Source organism: Pagrus major, chromosome 12 (genome assembly GCF_040436345.1).
Source record: "Pagrus major chromosome 12, Pma_NU_1.0".
NCBI classification, from domain to species: Eukaryota; Metazoa; Chordata; class Actinopteri; order Spariformes; family Sparidae; genus Pagrus; species Pagrus major.
The window spans coordinates 9368863-9383738 of NC_133226.1; the positions used below are offsets into that span (position 1 = coordinate 9368863).

The following is a 14876-nucleotide window of genomic DNA, read 5'->3' on the forward strand; positions in this document are numbered from 1 at the left end:
AGCTACGTATTGTTTTGAAGTTAATTGCAGCTGCATGCAACAGGCAAAATGTACTTTTGGGGATGTAAAAGCATAACTACATTAAGTCATTAACATCTCTTCAATTGCACATGTGAGCAGAACACAATATGAGTTTCACGCTGTATCTGAAGGGGGACAGTAGTCTTTAATATATTTACTGGGAAAAACAGGTTTTTTAATTTGCAGCTCACTCACAGTTGTGGCACATTTGGTGTGTGATCAAAACAGTTTACCCCAATGAATCACAAGTAGATAATGAAAATGAGCAGCTGAAACATCAATCAGTCATTCAGAGCTGATTTGGAGGCACCTGAGGTAAAGCTTCTCCTTGCAGTTTCTTTATGCTTTAATGTGTAATATAGGAAGTAGAATTTAAAGGTGCACTATGACGTTTCATAGCTTCATTTACTGACTTTTATGCCTGAACAAACTCTATTCCTTTTCATGACTGAATAAACAGAATAACAAACTGATCTTAAAGGACAACACAGTTTCATACTGTGTTTTCACTTTGTTTATATGTGGCGGACCCTGCCACCTTTCTAGCTCCAAACAGTTTTCTGGGGACCTAATTTTAAAAAAAAATAAAATATGGAAGAGTTTCTATTATTACCTCATTAATATTGAAAATACTAAAATACTGATTTTGAATTTCTCAAAACTTTTGATTAGAATCTCCTTTGCGTGTTTGTACAAGTGAGATGTTTGACGACTTCCAGGGTTATGGGAACTGGAAATGTGGAAAGCCTAGATAAATAATGAATGAAGCACCTTGACTGAAGGGCCGTAAAAACTTATGGCAGCAGCCATCTCCTCCATCAAGTCCTGGGATCAATAAACGAAACATTAAATACTACTTTTATGCACGGTATAAATAGTTTGCCCCACATAATAAATAATCCTAAAGTTGAAACATAAAAGCACCATAACTCCCAACAGGAGTTAAAATGACACCAATCTGGCTATATTTCATCCTTAAAGCTCAATTATTATGAGGCCGAGAGGTCATGTAAAAAACTTTTATTACATTTTGTCACAGAATGTAAAATCATCTTAATTAATCAGTTATTTATATATTAAACATTTTAAAACAGAAAAGGAAGGAAGTGTCCCATCGTCATACAACCGAGCCAAACCATCACTCGGGCTGATGTCAGCAGCCTCTCTAAACGACCAGTCACTCCCAAACAACAGCCTGAGAAATGCAGCACTATTGCATTGTAGCTAATTCGACCTGAGCTCAACATCCCTTCGTTATCGTGCATTAGCTAATGAGCTTCAGCTGCTGACTACAGCTGCAGAACAGTAACAGATCTTACAGCTGACACTGGCTCAGACGTCCTGCGTAAATAAATTAACCGTTTCTGGAGGTCCTGGACTTAACGACCCTGTCAACTTAATGACATCATAGACCAGAAAAAGAAAAAGGCATTACTTAAAGCTAGGCACCAATTCTGGAAAACAAAAAGTTGTATGAGGCCTAATTAAGACAAAAGTTTCATTTGAGATTAAAAAATCAGTGATTAAAAAAGAGTTAGGAATCAGAACCCTAAATTAAAAAAGACCACGAAAGATTAAGAACCAGAAACTGTGCAGAATAATGCTAATATGAATTGGCAGTAACCAGAGGCACTGGTTATTTCTACATCTTGAAAATACAAAACATACAAAAAAATGGAAAAGTTCCTCCAGCAGACACTTAGATGACAGACATGCTGTAATGCACTTGGATGGATTTCACCAAACAGAGAAGAGAGATCAAAAGTAGCTCCAGACATCAGGTGGCAGATTGGCTTTAAAGTGGTCGTCCTGTAGCTGAGGAGTCACAGACTGATTGTAAAGGAAAGGATCAGCTAAATGGCTGTAGTGTACATTTCCACTGTCATTTCTTTTTTTGTTTTCTCCGTCACATTAAACAGTTAAATTAGCCATTTTTGTTGAACATACAAAAGTCAGCCAAAACCCTTAAAGGCCAGATATAATTTGAATGCTGAAGTTGCCAGCCAGCTGTAACAGGCATGTAGCTAGTGTAAACTGTCTGCTGTGTGTGTTTAGTGAAGCTTTTTGACTGCTGCACTATGAACCACTTGCAAGACTGTCTGGCTTGGGAGAGCTTAGAAGGCCTCATCCATACTGCAAGTCAGAAAACAGGACTTAAGGAAAAACATTCAGACACTGCTGTTCTCTCTCGCACCCCTCCTTCAACCTCATCTCATCACTGTAAAAAAACAAACACAAACACTTCTTCGATGTGAGTCCAGACGCTCAGATTTGACGTCCTAAAGTCCCCTCTGACTGTAAAGGAGGCGGGCCTGTGTGAGAGGTCCTTATAAAACCTTTACAGTGACCACCATGTCCATTTTCTCTGTGGCACAGTGAGCTCTGGTGGGCTTCTGTGGTAGTGCCGTCGCTACCTGGATGCATCGGGGACGAGTCTCTTAAACCAGCGGCCCACGGCCATGTCTACTCTCAGCACCAGTGTGACCCCGATCAGCAGGGACACGCTGCTCACCAGGAACCCTGAGGCCTCAAACATTAACCTGGAAAGAGAAAGGAAAGGGTTATATAATGACGGGTGGGAGATACACATCTTAAAACTATTCTAGCTGCCCGATATCAATTTAAAGTCCAACTTTATTAAATGTTCATTGCAATTTTATGAACCATGATCTACAACAGTGGCTGTAAAATACACCTACATGACATGCTCATATAGCAGATGTCAGTTGGATAATATAACTCTAAATAAATACAGAGGCAAATTAAAGCAGGAATATCCATTCATGTCACATTTTATAAATCAATTAATGCCTACATTTATTTTTGGTGCATTTAATGGCATATTAATTATCCATAGAGGCCCCTATAGATTGTATACGGGCAAGTAAAAACTGACTCCAGGCAAGTCGATTTTTGACCCACTTGCCCAATAAAAAAACAAACAATAACATTAATGTTGAACCCTGCAATGTTTTCATGTGAGCAACAGAAACAGGACGATATATTAGCGAATCACTAATATTCACTGAACAGGGAATGATGGGCACAACAACATCAATAAAAATAAAGGTAGGAATCCCCGCTTTAAGATGAGCAGAGGTAAACATGTATCTCTTACACCGTTAGTCTACAGAAAAGCAGACCTGCACTAATGTGCTCTCGTTGAACGGTCCGGGTAGAGTAAGTGGTCGACAGTTGGGTATCCTCAAAAGCCTTTACTGTTAGTGAGTTTGTGTGAGCTGGAAAATCCATTCAGGCACTTACTTGGGTGCGAAAACCTTCCACACCATTAGGTGTCTCCTGAGGATAGCAGCAGCGCAGACCGAAGCAAAGACCTGTGAAGAGATGGAAAGAAGAAATTCCACATCACACCAAAGCGAGACTTAATCCCAGGTCATAGATTCCTGAGCTGATGCTAACAAAGCAAACAATTAATTTCTAACAGATGATGATGTAGCGACTCCAATCTGTGAATCTATCATAAGGATTTCATAGCTGTACCTGCGCTCCCAGAATAAAGAGGTAGCGTGTTGAGAGTTGTAGGAGAGCAGAGCTGAACTGCTGGGGGTTTTCTCTCAGTCTCATCTCCATCACAGCGTCCTCTCCTTCTTCCCCGTACGCTCTCCCTCCCCTGCTGCCTCGTACCTCGCACACCAGAGGCCAGAACAGCAGCAACGGACAGCTCACTGACGGCAATGACACAAATACAAAATCAGCTATTAGCTTCCTTGGTTGATTTAATTTCTTTCCAGATTAATTCGATTAGCTCTCAGCTTTCATTTTCCCCCTGCATAGCATCTACTTTTTGTTTTACAGTTTAGAAAAAAAATGGATCAATAACTGCAAATAGCTTGGCACTAAACTGAGGGGCTCTGGCGTGACAGATCTGTGCTTAACCAACTGAGCTGAACTCACAGAGATGCATCATGGGATTCACTTTGTGAAGCTGATGTTCTGTAATTTCTGGGGACCGACCATCAGACTGACATAATGTATAGATAATAACAAATTCAAAACTGTTCCCCCTTTTGATAGATTCTGATGGGACAACACTTATTATGACACCCAAGATTGAACCCTTACACCACATAGAAAATCCTTGATGTCTTGTGCAACGTTTAATAAAAGCAACCTCATCTTAAAAATGTATATTCTTATGATGGTTGTATTTTATGAAATTCAGAATGATATTTAATGTTTCAATATGTTAAATTTATATGCCTTAATTAGAGTTGAACCAGTCGACTGACAGGGAATGGAATCGGATGGTTTTAGGCGTGACCAGATGGTCAGTGTCAGATATGTCAGATTCTGTGTTGATCATTAACACACATGCCACCAGCAGGGCTGCCAGCCTGAGCTGAAAGAGACAAACTAAGTATTTTATGTTAATAACCCAAAATACTGCGTTTTGCCATCATTTATAGTTGTGCTTTTCCAACAGCTTTCTCTTTTCCTCTGCTGTCTGTCTGTGTGCATTTCACTGGGGGTCCACACAGACATGGAGCTCAGCAGAGACTCGAGTTGATGACAGGTGTGTTAAGATCTGCTGCACCGGTTTTCTTTAGGGAAAGCAAAACATTGTAGTCGAGTGCTATGAATGCAAAATAACAATCTCTGTTTTCAGAGACATGGCAGCCAACTTTAAAATGCAGAGTAAAAGTCTGCAAAAGTTTTCACCTTTCACAATAAGAGTCTCGGATACCAGTATACACTGTGTAAATGCTTATCAGGGGGAACTTACATTTACTTAGACCATTTCACTCAATAAAATAGTTTACCACATGGTAGTTAAAGTGGGACACACTGCAGTTCATTGGAATAAAGTTGGGTGTTAATTGGACAAAAAAGCTCTATCTAGTAACAAAGCACTTTATTATAAGAGTTTTGTTTAAGAAAAGAAAAACAACTTCTGTAACCTGGTGCAGGTTGGAAGATTTATTTTGTCTTTTGTCCCAGCTGAATCCTTTTATTTTCCTTTAAGGGATCATGATTTATTTCAAATCTGTTAATTCACTGTATTAGTATCTACCTGCAAACAAGATGTGTGAGGCAAAAGTGTTGAGGGTAACCAGAGAGGCGGGCAGTATGGTGCCTGTGTGTCCATCAGGGAATCCCACGAAAGCAGCGCCCCACTGGATGGAGGGGAAGGTGGGAAGGTGACCTGTGGCATGGAAGAACTGGGTGGCAGCCAGGGACCACAGCACCACTGGAGTCCAGGGAACATTAAACCCACCTGAGGGAAAGCATTAGAGATGGGTGAGCTGAGTGAAATCTTTTTTTTTTAACAAAAAGGAGACAGATCATGTCATAAGGGACAAACAAACCGAGAAGCTCACCAGTATATGTTCCATTCAGGCCACTGAGGGTAGTGGAGGAGGCGTGAATGTGCAACAGAGCTCCCATTTCAAGCAGCAGCAGGAGGAAAGACAGAGCCATGCCCTCTGGGTGCAGCAGCAGCAGACCGATTCCCAGCAGGCCGCAAAACAGCAGCAAAGGGGCAGAGTAGACAGTTCCCAGTCCGTAGGCCTCCACAGCAGGCCTGTTGCCCACCTCTCCACCCCCGCTCAGCTCCCCATCGTTCAGGGAACAACGCATGCGCTGGTAGATCTGAGGAATGAGGTGGTGCAGCTCAGCTTGGGGGCTGATGCCGGTGCTCGCTCGATAGCGGGGAGGGGGTAGGGATGTGCTTCTGGCTGTGGCTGCGGCCCTGGTCTTCACAAACACAGTGAGGGGGTCCAGCCAGATGAGGAACAGCCCAAGTCCCAGGAGAAGGAAGGCGGCCCTGGGGAGGGCCAGCTGGGCCAGGCTGATCAGCTCGGCCAGATTCCTAAAGCTGTCCTCTGGAGTGGCACTAACAGCCCAGTGGACCGCCAGGCACACGGACAGCAGCGGTAGGATCCAGCGGGCCGTGAACACCGTCCCACCTGAGGAGTTGAGGTTACCGTAGTGGCGGAGGCAGCGTCTCAGCAGATACGTCCACAAGCCCAGGGAGCAGACGGAGAGGACGTAGTGGAGGTTCTTCAGCTGGTTGTCCTGCAGTCGGGAGAGAGGCGATAGGAATGGGGACGGCTGGCAGGAGCCCTGTTCTTCCCGACAGCCGTGGAAGGACAGGGAGAGGTAGAGGCTGCCAATGAGAAGACCTAGGCAGGCCAGGAGGGTGCTGCTTTCTTTCCTCACAGTGGATGGGGACAAGGCTGCGGAAGGCACGAGCCCTGCAGCCTTCAGAGGGTCATGGCTCGGGGGTAGGAGCAGGCCATCCCAGTTGAGATGGATGGGAATGTAGAGAGCAAGAGAGAACACCAGAAAGGTCACCGCCCGGCCTTCTGCGATCACGTAGCTATCTGAGAGCAGGGAGGCACAGCGAAGGAGTGGCACCAGCAGAGAGGGGATGAGGAGGCTGCGTGGGGTCAGCCAGGTATTGCACTTTGGAGCTTTGGAACTGTTCTTTGCCACAGTAATGGCTCTGGATCGATGGGCTCTCCAGAGAAAGAGAAGTTCAGAGCTGAAGGCAGCAGCTGCCAGGCACCACGCTACCTCCACGTAGCCCTGTGTGAGCATCTGACCAGCAGCCACGCAACCCCCCGCAGTCAGTGCCGCGACAACCGGGGCCTTCAGTCCGGGACCGTTCTCCCTGATTAACACGAGGGACAGCTCAGACAGGATGAAACATGTTAAGCAGGCAAATGCAAGGATGGCTAACCCTGCCGCCATCTTGAGCGGGCTGAATCGAGCCCAGGTGGCTCGGCAGGTGTCTCTGACAGAGGTGAGGTAGGCCTGCAGCGAGGCGGCCAGCTGTGGGGAGGGTGACCGACCCTGTCTAACTGCGGTGAGGTACTCAGAGGAGAGGCGGGAGAATTCACCCTTCAGCTGAGCGAGGCTCTGTGGTGGGATGTCTTTGGCCATGCCGGAGTACGTCTCGAGGAAACGGTTGACCTTCAGAAACAGAACGGTCACGTGAGATGGAATTAAATACACAAAATAACTGAACATGCTCCAGGATATGTGAAGTCTGGAGTGATTCCTGTGTGGAGACATTAAAAATAAACAGTGCTTGACAGCTCTGAACTGAGCACAGTACCTGTTTTGCATTGATCCACAGTGCCTCCAGCTGGCTGAGACCTCCAACTGCACCTTCTGTCAGCCCATGAGAAGGGAACAACGGCAGGAGAATCTGCCCCACATTGCTGTACGGGATGGGAACTCCCAGCAGCAGAGCCAGGGTGGGCACCAGGTCTGTCTGCGGCACCACGTCTGGTTCACTCTACAAACATGAGAGAATAGATGAAAGCAGCCATACTGTCACCAGAAGGACCACACTTTCTTGGGTGAAAAGAAACGCTGTGAAAGTACCGGCGTTGAACAGAAAACCCCTAGTAGCAAGATGCCTAAAAGCCACTTTTTTCGCATCAAACAATAGAAAATCCCAAAGGATATGATTTTTTTAAATTTTCCCAAAGAACGAATGACAGTAAGAGAAGAGATCTGTGGCTTCGGACTCTCCACAGATAGGATGAAAATGGTAAACTGTGAGACGCAGCCAGTCGAACTGTGTCCACCCCAACACCTCATCACAGTTTGGTTAATGATGTTACTCAGTAAATGACTTGTGTGCCGATTGTGCCTGTAGATCAAAGTTAATCAAAAAAGAGCCATTGCAAAGTTGTAACTACAGTTTTTACTGTGAGAAAAGTATGGCCTGACCATAAAATGCTTGCTTTTAGAATGGAGTTTGGTTTAATAGCCTCTCCGTTTGACAGACCGCCAGCAGCAGAGGGGGTTTTAATGCTAATAATTCACATAAAATGGGCTCATCTACCTTCTAATAATGAACCTTATAAACAGCATGAAGTAAAGTTGGAAGTGGAGCCAAACCTGACCAGTTTTGTCCTCGGCTCAGCTCAGCTCGTAAACAGTTGCGTATCAAAGTAGAGAAAGTAATTGTAATTAGTAGTCGATGTAATTATTTTAGGATCAAGTCACATTGGACAGATTATTAAAAAAAACAGCAAAATAAAATGTCTTAATGACAGAAAAGATGATAGATGATAGAAAAACTAACATCACATCATGTGCTGCCCCCAGCACCAATAGAAAGCGTCTCGCTGCAGTGTGTCGACACACATCGCAGGACAATGAAACACAAATATAGACAGAACTACCCTAAATAAACAAACAGGATTTTTTAACAAAAAAATGAAAAAAATCCCCAATCGTGTAGAGTAGTTAGGTTAAATCCATCACTGTGGCATTTAAAGTGAGACTGGTTGATTCAGATAACAGAGTGTCTAATTACCTCCCCTTTCCACGATATTTCTGTGTGCTCATGTAACCTGTGATTTTCCACAATGCTTTATGTAACGTTCCAATTACACTGCAATTATGGAAATCGCTGTTGAAGTTCACTTTTTCTAGTGCGGGATCCACTTAATCCCTGAAAAGGCGGAGACCACCTGCCAGCACCAATTTAGCGGATTCGGGGGAAACTGCACAGTCGACCGTGAACAGAAATGATCGTGTGTGGGATGGTTTGATGTTTAATATTCTCGACACGGGAAATGCTCCGCTGATTTGGTGAGATAAACACGATGTATGCGGGTATTTGCTATGATAAAATGAAAAGAAACATAAACACACAAATAGATTTTCCTCTGGTTCCTTAGAAGCTCATATGTAGACTGAATGTGACGTTTGACAGCATTTGATGTTGTTTTAAAAAGGTCCTGCAGTCAAAAGTTTCTCTTTGACAGTCAATAATGAGTCTGTTCTGTAAACATTCAGCAATCTGAACAGTATTTATCTCTCCCTGCATTTCATTTACATCTAGTTAACTGATTGTTGCCATTTAGCAGAGCCAGAACAGAAAATGTGATGTTATGTGACAATCAGTAAAAATCAGTCCAACTGAGCAAAGAACGGGCTTACATGGCTTATTACTATTCTATTATACTTTTCAGCATTACTGTTTATACACAGAACTTCTATGCTTTTCAAGACTGTAGCTATTGGGGGTCTTAAGTTGAGGGAAGGTTCCCTCAACAAAAAGTCAACAGGATTTTGGATTATTGCAGAAAACAAGCTCTGTGGCAAACACAAGTTTACGAAACGTACACATTTTGTTCAGCAAGATAATCTTGCCACCTCTGTGTTTTTTTAAGCATAAATGCGATTGCCGGAAGTAAAAAGCTAATGTTAGGCTGTAAACGAACTACACCGCGGTCACGACATGTAAAAGCTTCAAAAATCTAAATAAGGGTGTATTTTATGTCGTACAGTAAAACATGAAAAGAAGGGAACGCCTGCACATTTACTCCATGCCACAGAAGTTTATGCAATGCTTCGATCAAGCTTAGATTTTCATCAGCTGTGTGTGACATGGAAAAACCCACACCGTTCACACTGACAGGCTGACCAGCTCTATGTATTCATGTAATACTTTGTATTTCTGTGTTTTTCTGCTTTCTTTCACGTTTTCCTGTTAGCACTGCATCTATGTGACGTGCATATAACCAGCCTCTCCTTGCAGTGAACCACTGACCTTATTTCAGGCATCTAACCAAAAAACATTTAAAAAACCCATTGACTTTGAGACGAGGTCAACATGAGGGCAAAAATGCTAACTGATTTACTAGTTTAAAAAGCTGATAAGGATAATATGAAGGTGGAAGAAATCTGTCTCATATACCGTAGGTTAGACTTACATTTATTAGTTTGGCTTTTGTCCAAAGCGACTTGACCACAATGACCATTCATTGATCATCTCATGTTAAAACTTGGTGTAAAAAATGCAGCTACTCTACTAACCTGGGACGGCGGGGCGGGAAACAGAGGGGAAGGACTGTAGAGGAAGATGGCCGCGTCGGTCTCCTTCTGACTTTCTCCACCATGATCTCCGGTGTCCGTCATCCCGTGATCTCCCATCACCACCAGCAGGGTGTCGTTCTGCAGACGGTCAATCACAGACCTGGAGGAACAGGGGTTTCGAGAAGAGATTAATTAGGATTGCTGCAATTAAAATCTGTTATTACTCAGATGTGGAATGAGTTTTAATGTTTAATTATTAGCTAAACTGAGACTTTGTGCTGTCATTATTAGCAGTTTCTGTCCTTAGAAAATAACTTAAAGTGCCATTCATGCTTTTTCATGATCTACGTGTGTCAACATCTTACAGTAAACAGTGTAACCAAGTGTTGTGACATATCTACAGTACTACAGGTGCACTTTGATAGCACATAATGGGGACAGCAGGTAGGGAGTGCTGTAAAACAAGCTCGTAGCAGCTGCACCATTGTCTGACCTGATGACTCCGTCCATCTGGGTGAGCTTGTCGGCCATGGCCGGGTGGTCAGGTCCAAACCTGTGACCACAGTGATCCACTCCGAGGAAATGAGCGACCAGGACATCCCAGTCGTCCCCCACCACTGTCAAAACCAACAGCAGGTGACGGGCGGAGAGATGTTAAGTAGAATACAAAAGGAGTACAGAATACAGAAAACATATGAAGTAAAGACATACTAGTTGTGTAGAGGTGCTGGAGGATGCCGTTGTCCACAGTGTGCAGATCCTTGACATTGAAAGAAGGGAAGGGCAGAGAGCGGTGGAACCTCTTCGGAAAAAGACTCTCCCAAGTGTCATCGCCCATGAACACCACCCGTTTGCCTGTGAGGGGAAACGCACAATTACAACGAAGTAAATCAGACGAGGCTGAAACGTTTTCTCTGAAGATTATATAAATTATAAAATTATAAAAATATATTTATATAAATTATAAAGTCGGCTTGAAAGACTTTGGGGTGTGACTGATCGTCATGTATACTTGACAACCAGGGAGACTCCCTTTTTTCATTGCCCTCTCCTGAATCCCTCCCAGTTCTCCCAAATGTCCAGATTCATGACAATTTTTTGCACCTTTTCCTCTTTTAGTTTCCACAATCTGTTTCTGGAAATGCACAGCGTGTAGTCTTGTGTACTCTTGTGCCTCGTCTTCCTCAGTGAGTGAGAAATGGAGAAGAAAAAGAATGTGCAAGCAAATTTTAGACGTCCTGCAAAAGAAGATTTTCTTAAGGAAAATTTAAAAGGAAATTATAGTATTTTTTTAAAAACCTGCCATGTTGCACAAACGCTGAAGGTTGATGAAATTCATGCAAACTTCACGCCAGAGGGCCAAATTATTCTGCTTTCTTCCTTGAGAATTAAAACTAAAAGTAAGTATTTGACATTAAGATTGTTACGTGCTGCAGAGCACTCACCATTTTCTGTTTTCATTCTTTAAAGTCACCAGAGTACAGGTAACAGTCTCTGAAACACATATTTTTCTGTGGGAGGTCCCTTGAAATCCTCCCTATTTTTGAGGTCTCAAGGTTGGCAAGTATGATTGCTGTATATAAAAAAAAGCCCTCTTACATGCCCCATTGTTAGATGTAACATGGCAAAGTACCATCTATGGTGACCCAATGTCCATGCAAGCATGGTACAGTAATCGAGGCTGATAGTCAGCATTTTCCTGATTATCAGTATCTGTGTTTATTGTGTCTGATTGTTGAGAGAATAAATTAATTGAAAAAGCCGTACTTTAGCTCTGATGCAGCATCCTTTCTCTGTTAGTGGTCACCAGTCTGTGGTCTCAGTGTCCACACAGTTCAGGTGCTGGTTCGGAGCCAGTGCCAACTCTGGAACCGAGTAGCATCAACACTTTGCTAGTCTAGAACAAAGAACCACTTACAACAGGGGCTGGGTGCAGGGTTATTACGACCAATGACCAACTTAAACCACTTATGGCCGCCCTTTTAAAATCCAGAGCTAGTATAGCGTTTTCTGGCTCATGCACAGGAGAACACACAAAATATTTTCACTATTTACGCCAATTTGAAGCAACAGTGGTCGAGGACCAGTCACGTTTGGATGCCCATGTAGGCATGCAAAGCCAGGATCAACACTTGTAAGTGTCGATGTATTCCACTAAACTTGTTCCTAGCAATGCTAAGAAACGTTCGCAGGTTGAACCAACTCCGAACCAGCAGTAGCACCAGCCCAGAACCAGCACTTGGTTCACTTTGGTGGAAAAGGGGGTAATGTGGTGCCTTCCCAGTGGAGTAAAAGTGATGCAGTGCCATTAAAACGGAGAAACTGTGACAAAGTGCCCTCCCACTGCACACCTACCTGCTGCTCTTTCATAACCCACCTTTGTAATGCAGTATACACTACTGTGTTACTTACCCACTTGCCCAAACTGGTGGATGAGGTTGTCCTCCAGGATGGCACTGGAAGCAAAGTTATTACCCACGTCCACAAAGGTGGGCAGGGAGCCCGTGGTGAAGCCCTTGATCCTCTGCATGGTGGTCGTAGGCGGGTCCGCACGGAAAGGGTACAGCCGGCTGTGTGAAGGCCTGACCGACACCGTCTCCTCCAGCACGGGCAGCTTGTTCTCGTACGGTCTGGGCGCCGTGTTGTTGGGGTCGAAGCGGGCGAAGTCGATCTTGAGGGCGTCGATGATGAGGAGGACGGCCCTGCGGAACCGCGGCTGGGCGCGGCAGAAGTCCCCCGGCTCCCCTCCGGGCTGCAGCACGTCCCCGCAAGTGCTGGTCCTGTTCACCTCCAGCCTCACCAGCAGGAAGCCGCCCACGAACAGGTAGATGCCCACAAAGTACACCGCGCACACCCACAGGAGCAGGGACAGCACCGGGAGCCCCTTCATCCTGGACGGACACACACAGGTGACAGCGTGCAGGTGGAATAAGTCAGACACACTTGTTTCACATTAAAAGTCAGAGGAGCAGCTTTTTCTCCGGGCTGCACCTGCTACACGAGATGCTAACGCTGCTAACTGTAACTCGACAGAAACCACAAACTCCATTTAAAGCAACAAAAAAAAAGACGGCGACGTGACAGGTAATATTAACTAGCTAACGTAAAGACGAGGTTCGTAAGTTAACGCTGTTAGCCGCGGCTAGCTAACCTCGCTCTTGTCACTGACCTTGTAGCAGCCGGGTTTTCGTCCTCTCTCGGCCGGAGGGCGGACGCGAATGTGTGCGCTAACAACACGGGCACAGGTGTCTCAGGTAAACAGAGAACGACGCCACACCACGCTCACCTTCATTTGGGACACCGGTACAATGAGATTAGATGGCTGGAGACGGCTAGGAACTTCAGCGTGCGTGCAACCCGGCGGAAGTACGCGGCGGACGTGTTTCCGTGTAACACAGAGTGAATTTTTTTTAAAGAAGCTTCGCCCTGAACTCAGACTGTCAGGCACAACCTGCCTTCAACCATTGGACAGTGTGGAAGTCCAAAGGGCACAGTGTTAAAATAATAATGTAAACTGGAAAAAAAAAATGATAAATGTAATATCAGAAAAGCATTTATGTCGAATTCCATTATCATTTTTATTTACAAATTGTGAGAAAATGGCTTTTTTATTTTCAGATTGTCCACAAAAGAGAGTGAGGACATGTAAATGCAAATGCATTACATTGGAGAGTAGTGTTTTACTTATTTTATTTGAATGTTTTCCACTCTACAGCAGGCAAATTGTCAGACAGCATATCCATTTTCATTTTATATGGCCATAGAAAAGAAGAGAAGAAGAAAAAATGGATTATTGCATTGTCATTTTACTCAAAAAACACAAATGGAACATTTTAATGCTCTTGTGGAATTCCATTTTCATTTTCAAGGTTACGCAATCGCTTTGACAAAGTCACCTATGGCTTGCCAAAGGACAGAATAACAAAGATATAAGATAAGTATTTATCATGTAAAATCACCCCCCTTTGTCCCTTTCTTTTACTTCAGTCTTGCACTTTTTTTATTTATTCAATAATTTATCACAGTCATTTAAAATGCAATGAAATACAATGCCAACAAAACAACATGCCGCAAGCCATTCATGTTATTGTGTCCGTGCCACCTGTAAAGAAGCCTCTAACGCAGAGAGGCAGATGGAAACAAAGATTTGTAGCTCTGTAACTGTCATGAAAGCAAAAACTCGTCCAGTATTCTGGTGATTGTACTCTTACAAAAAAAACAAACAACTCTCGATCAGATACTTTTTGTTAAATGACTAAATACAGTGTTGTAAGAAGTATAGGGGAAATCATACTTGAGTAAAAGTAAAGATACCGTGTTAAAGTATTACTTTGGTAGTGAAAGTTCCCCAAATGAATAGTACTTGAGTAAAAATACCTGAAATTAAATGTGCTTAAGTAATTTTCTGGCAATAAATGTTCTATAGACGTATTAAAAGTACAAGTAAAAGTCAATTATACATATATGCATATACTGTATACTATGGGTCGACCAATTATCAACTCGGACAATTATTGAATCTAATATGCATCCCTTTCTGATGATCTGAATGAGCATTCTTTTCTTTTCTTTTTTTATGAGACTGTAGATAGAATATATCAATTAAAAAATGTGCTCCTCTGGCTGTGATGCAGCCTGCAATCTGCAGAGTAACTACAAACTAAAGTCAATTAAATGTAGCAGAGTAAAAAGTACAATACAAAAAAATAAAAAGTACAAATTCTCAAGCAAAGGACAAATACCTCAAAATTGGACTTAAGTACAGTACTTGAGTAGTTTTTTGTCTTCTGCTATACTGCCAAATATTACATAACTTCATTTGCTGTACTTTGGCAGATGATCTCCAGCAGCTGAAATCTGCAGTATATTTCTTCCTGTATTTGTACCAAACCTGTAATAATTTTAAGTCACAGTAGCACGTTTTGAAATATTGACACAGACTTTGTTAACCAACTTATTTTTTATTTAACATTGCTGAACCCAAACATAGGCGTAAAACATGGTCAACTAAAGCATTTTCAAATCATACTGTCAAGTATTTTCTTCATCCA

At 43.3% G+C, this 14876-nt stretch overlaps 1 protein-coding gene across 2 annotated transcripts; it reads right to left on the bottom strand.

Moving 5' to 3' along the window:
• Positions 1-1026: 1026 nt before the first annotated feature.
• On the bottom strand, positions 1027-13192 carry pigo (phosphatidylinositol glycan anchor biosynthesis, class O). Of its 2 annotated transcripts, none has more exons than XM_073477371.1 (11): positions 13112-13192; positions 12238-12716; positions 10537-10680; positions 10319-10442; positions 9826-9985; positions 7103-7285; positions 5361-6957; positions 5054-5257; positions 3523-3707; positions 3286-3356; positions 1027-2561 (listed from the first exon to the last, which is right to left on the bottom strand). In XM_073477371.1, the coding sequence occupies exons 2-11, from the start codon at positions 12713-12715 to the stop codon at positions 2432-2434; spliced, it is 3276 nt and encodes a 1091-aa protein (XP_073333472.1). In that variant the 5' UTR covers position 12716; positions 13112-13192; the 3' UTR covers positions 1027-2431. The 2 variants fall into 2 exon arrangements, with proteins under 2 accessions (XP_073333472.1, XP_073333470.1); XM_073477369.1 differs by having other exon boundaries at positions 12995-13180.
• Positions 13193-14876: the final 1684 nt, after the last annotated feature.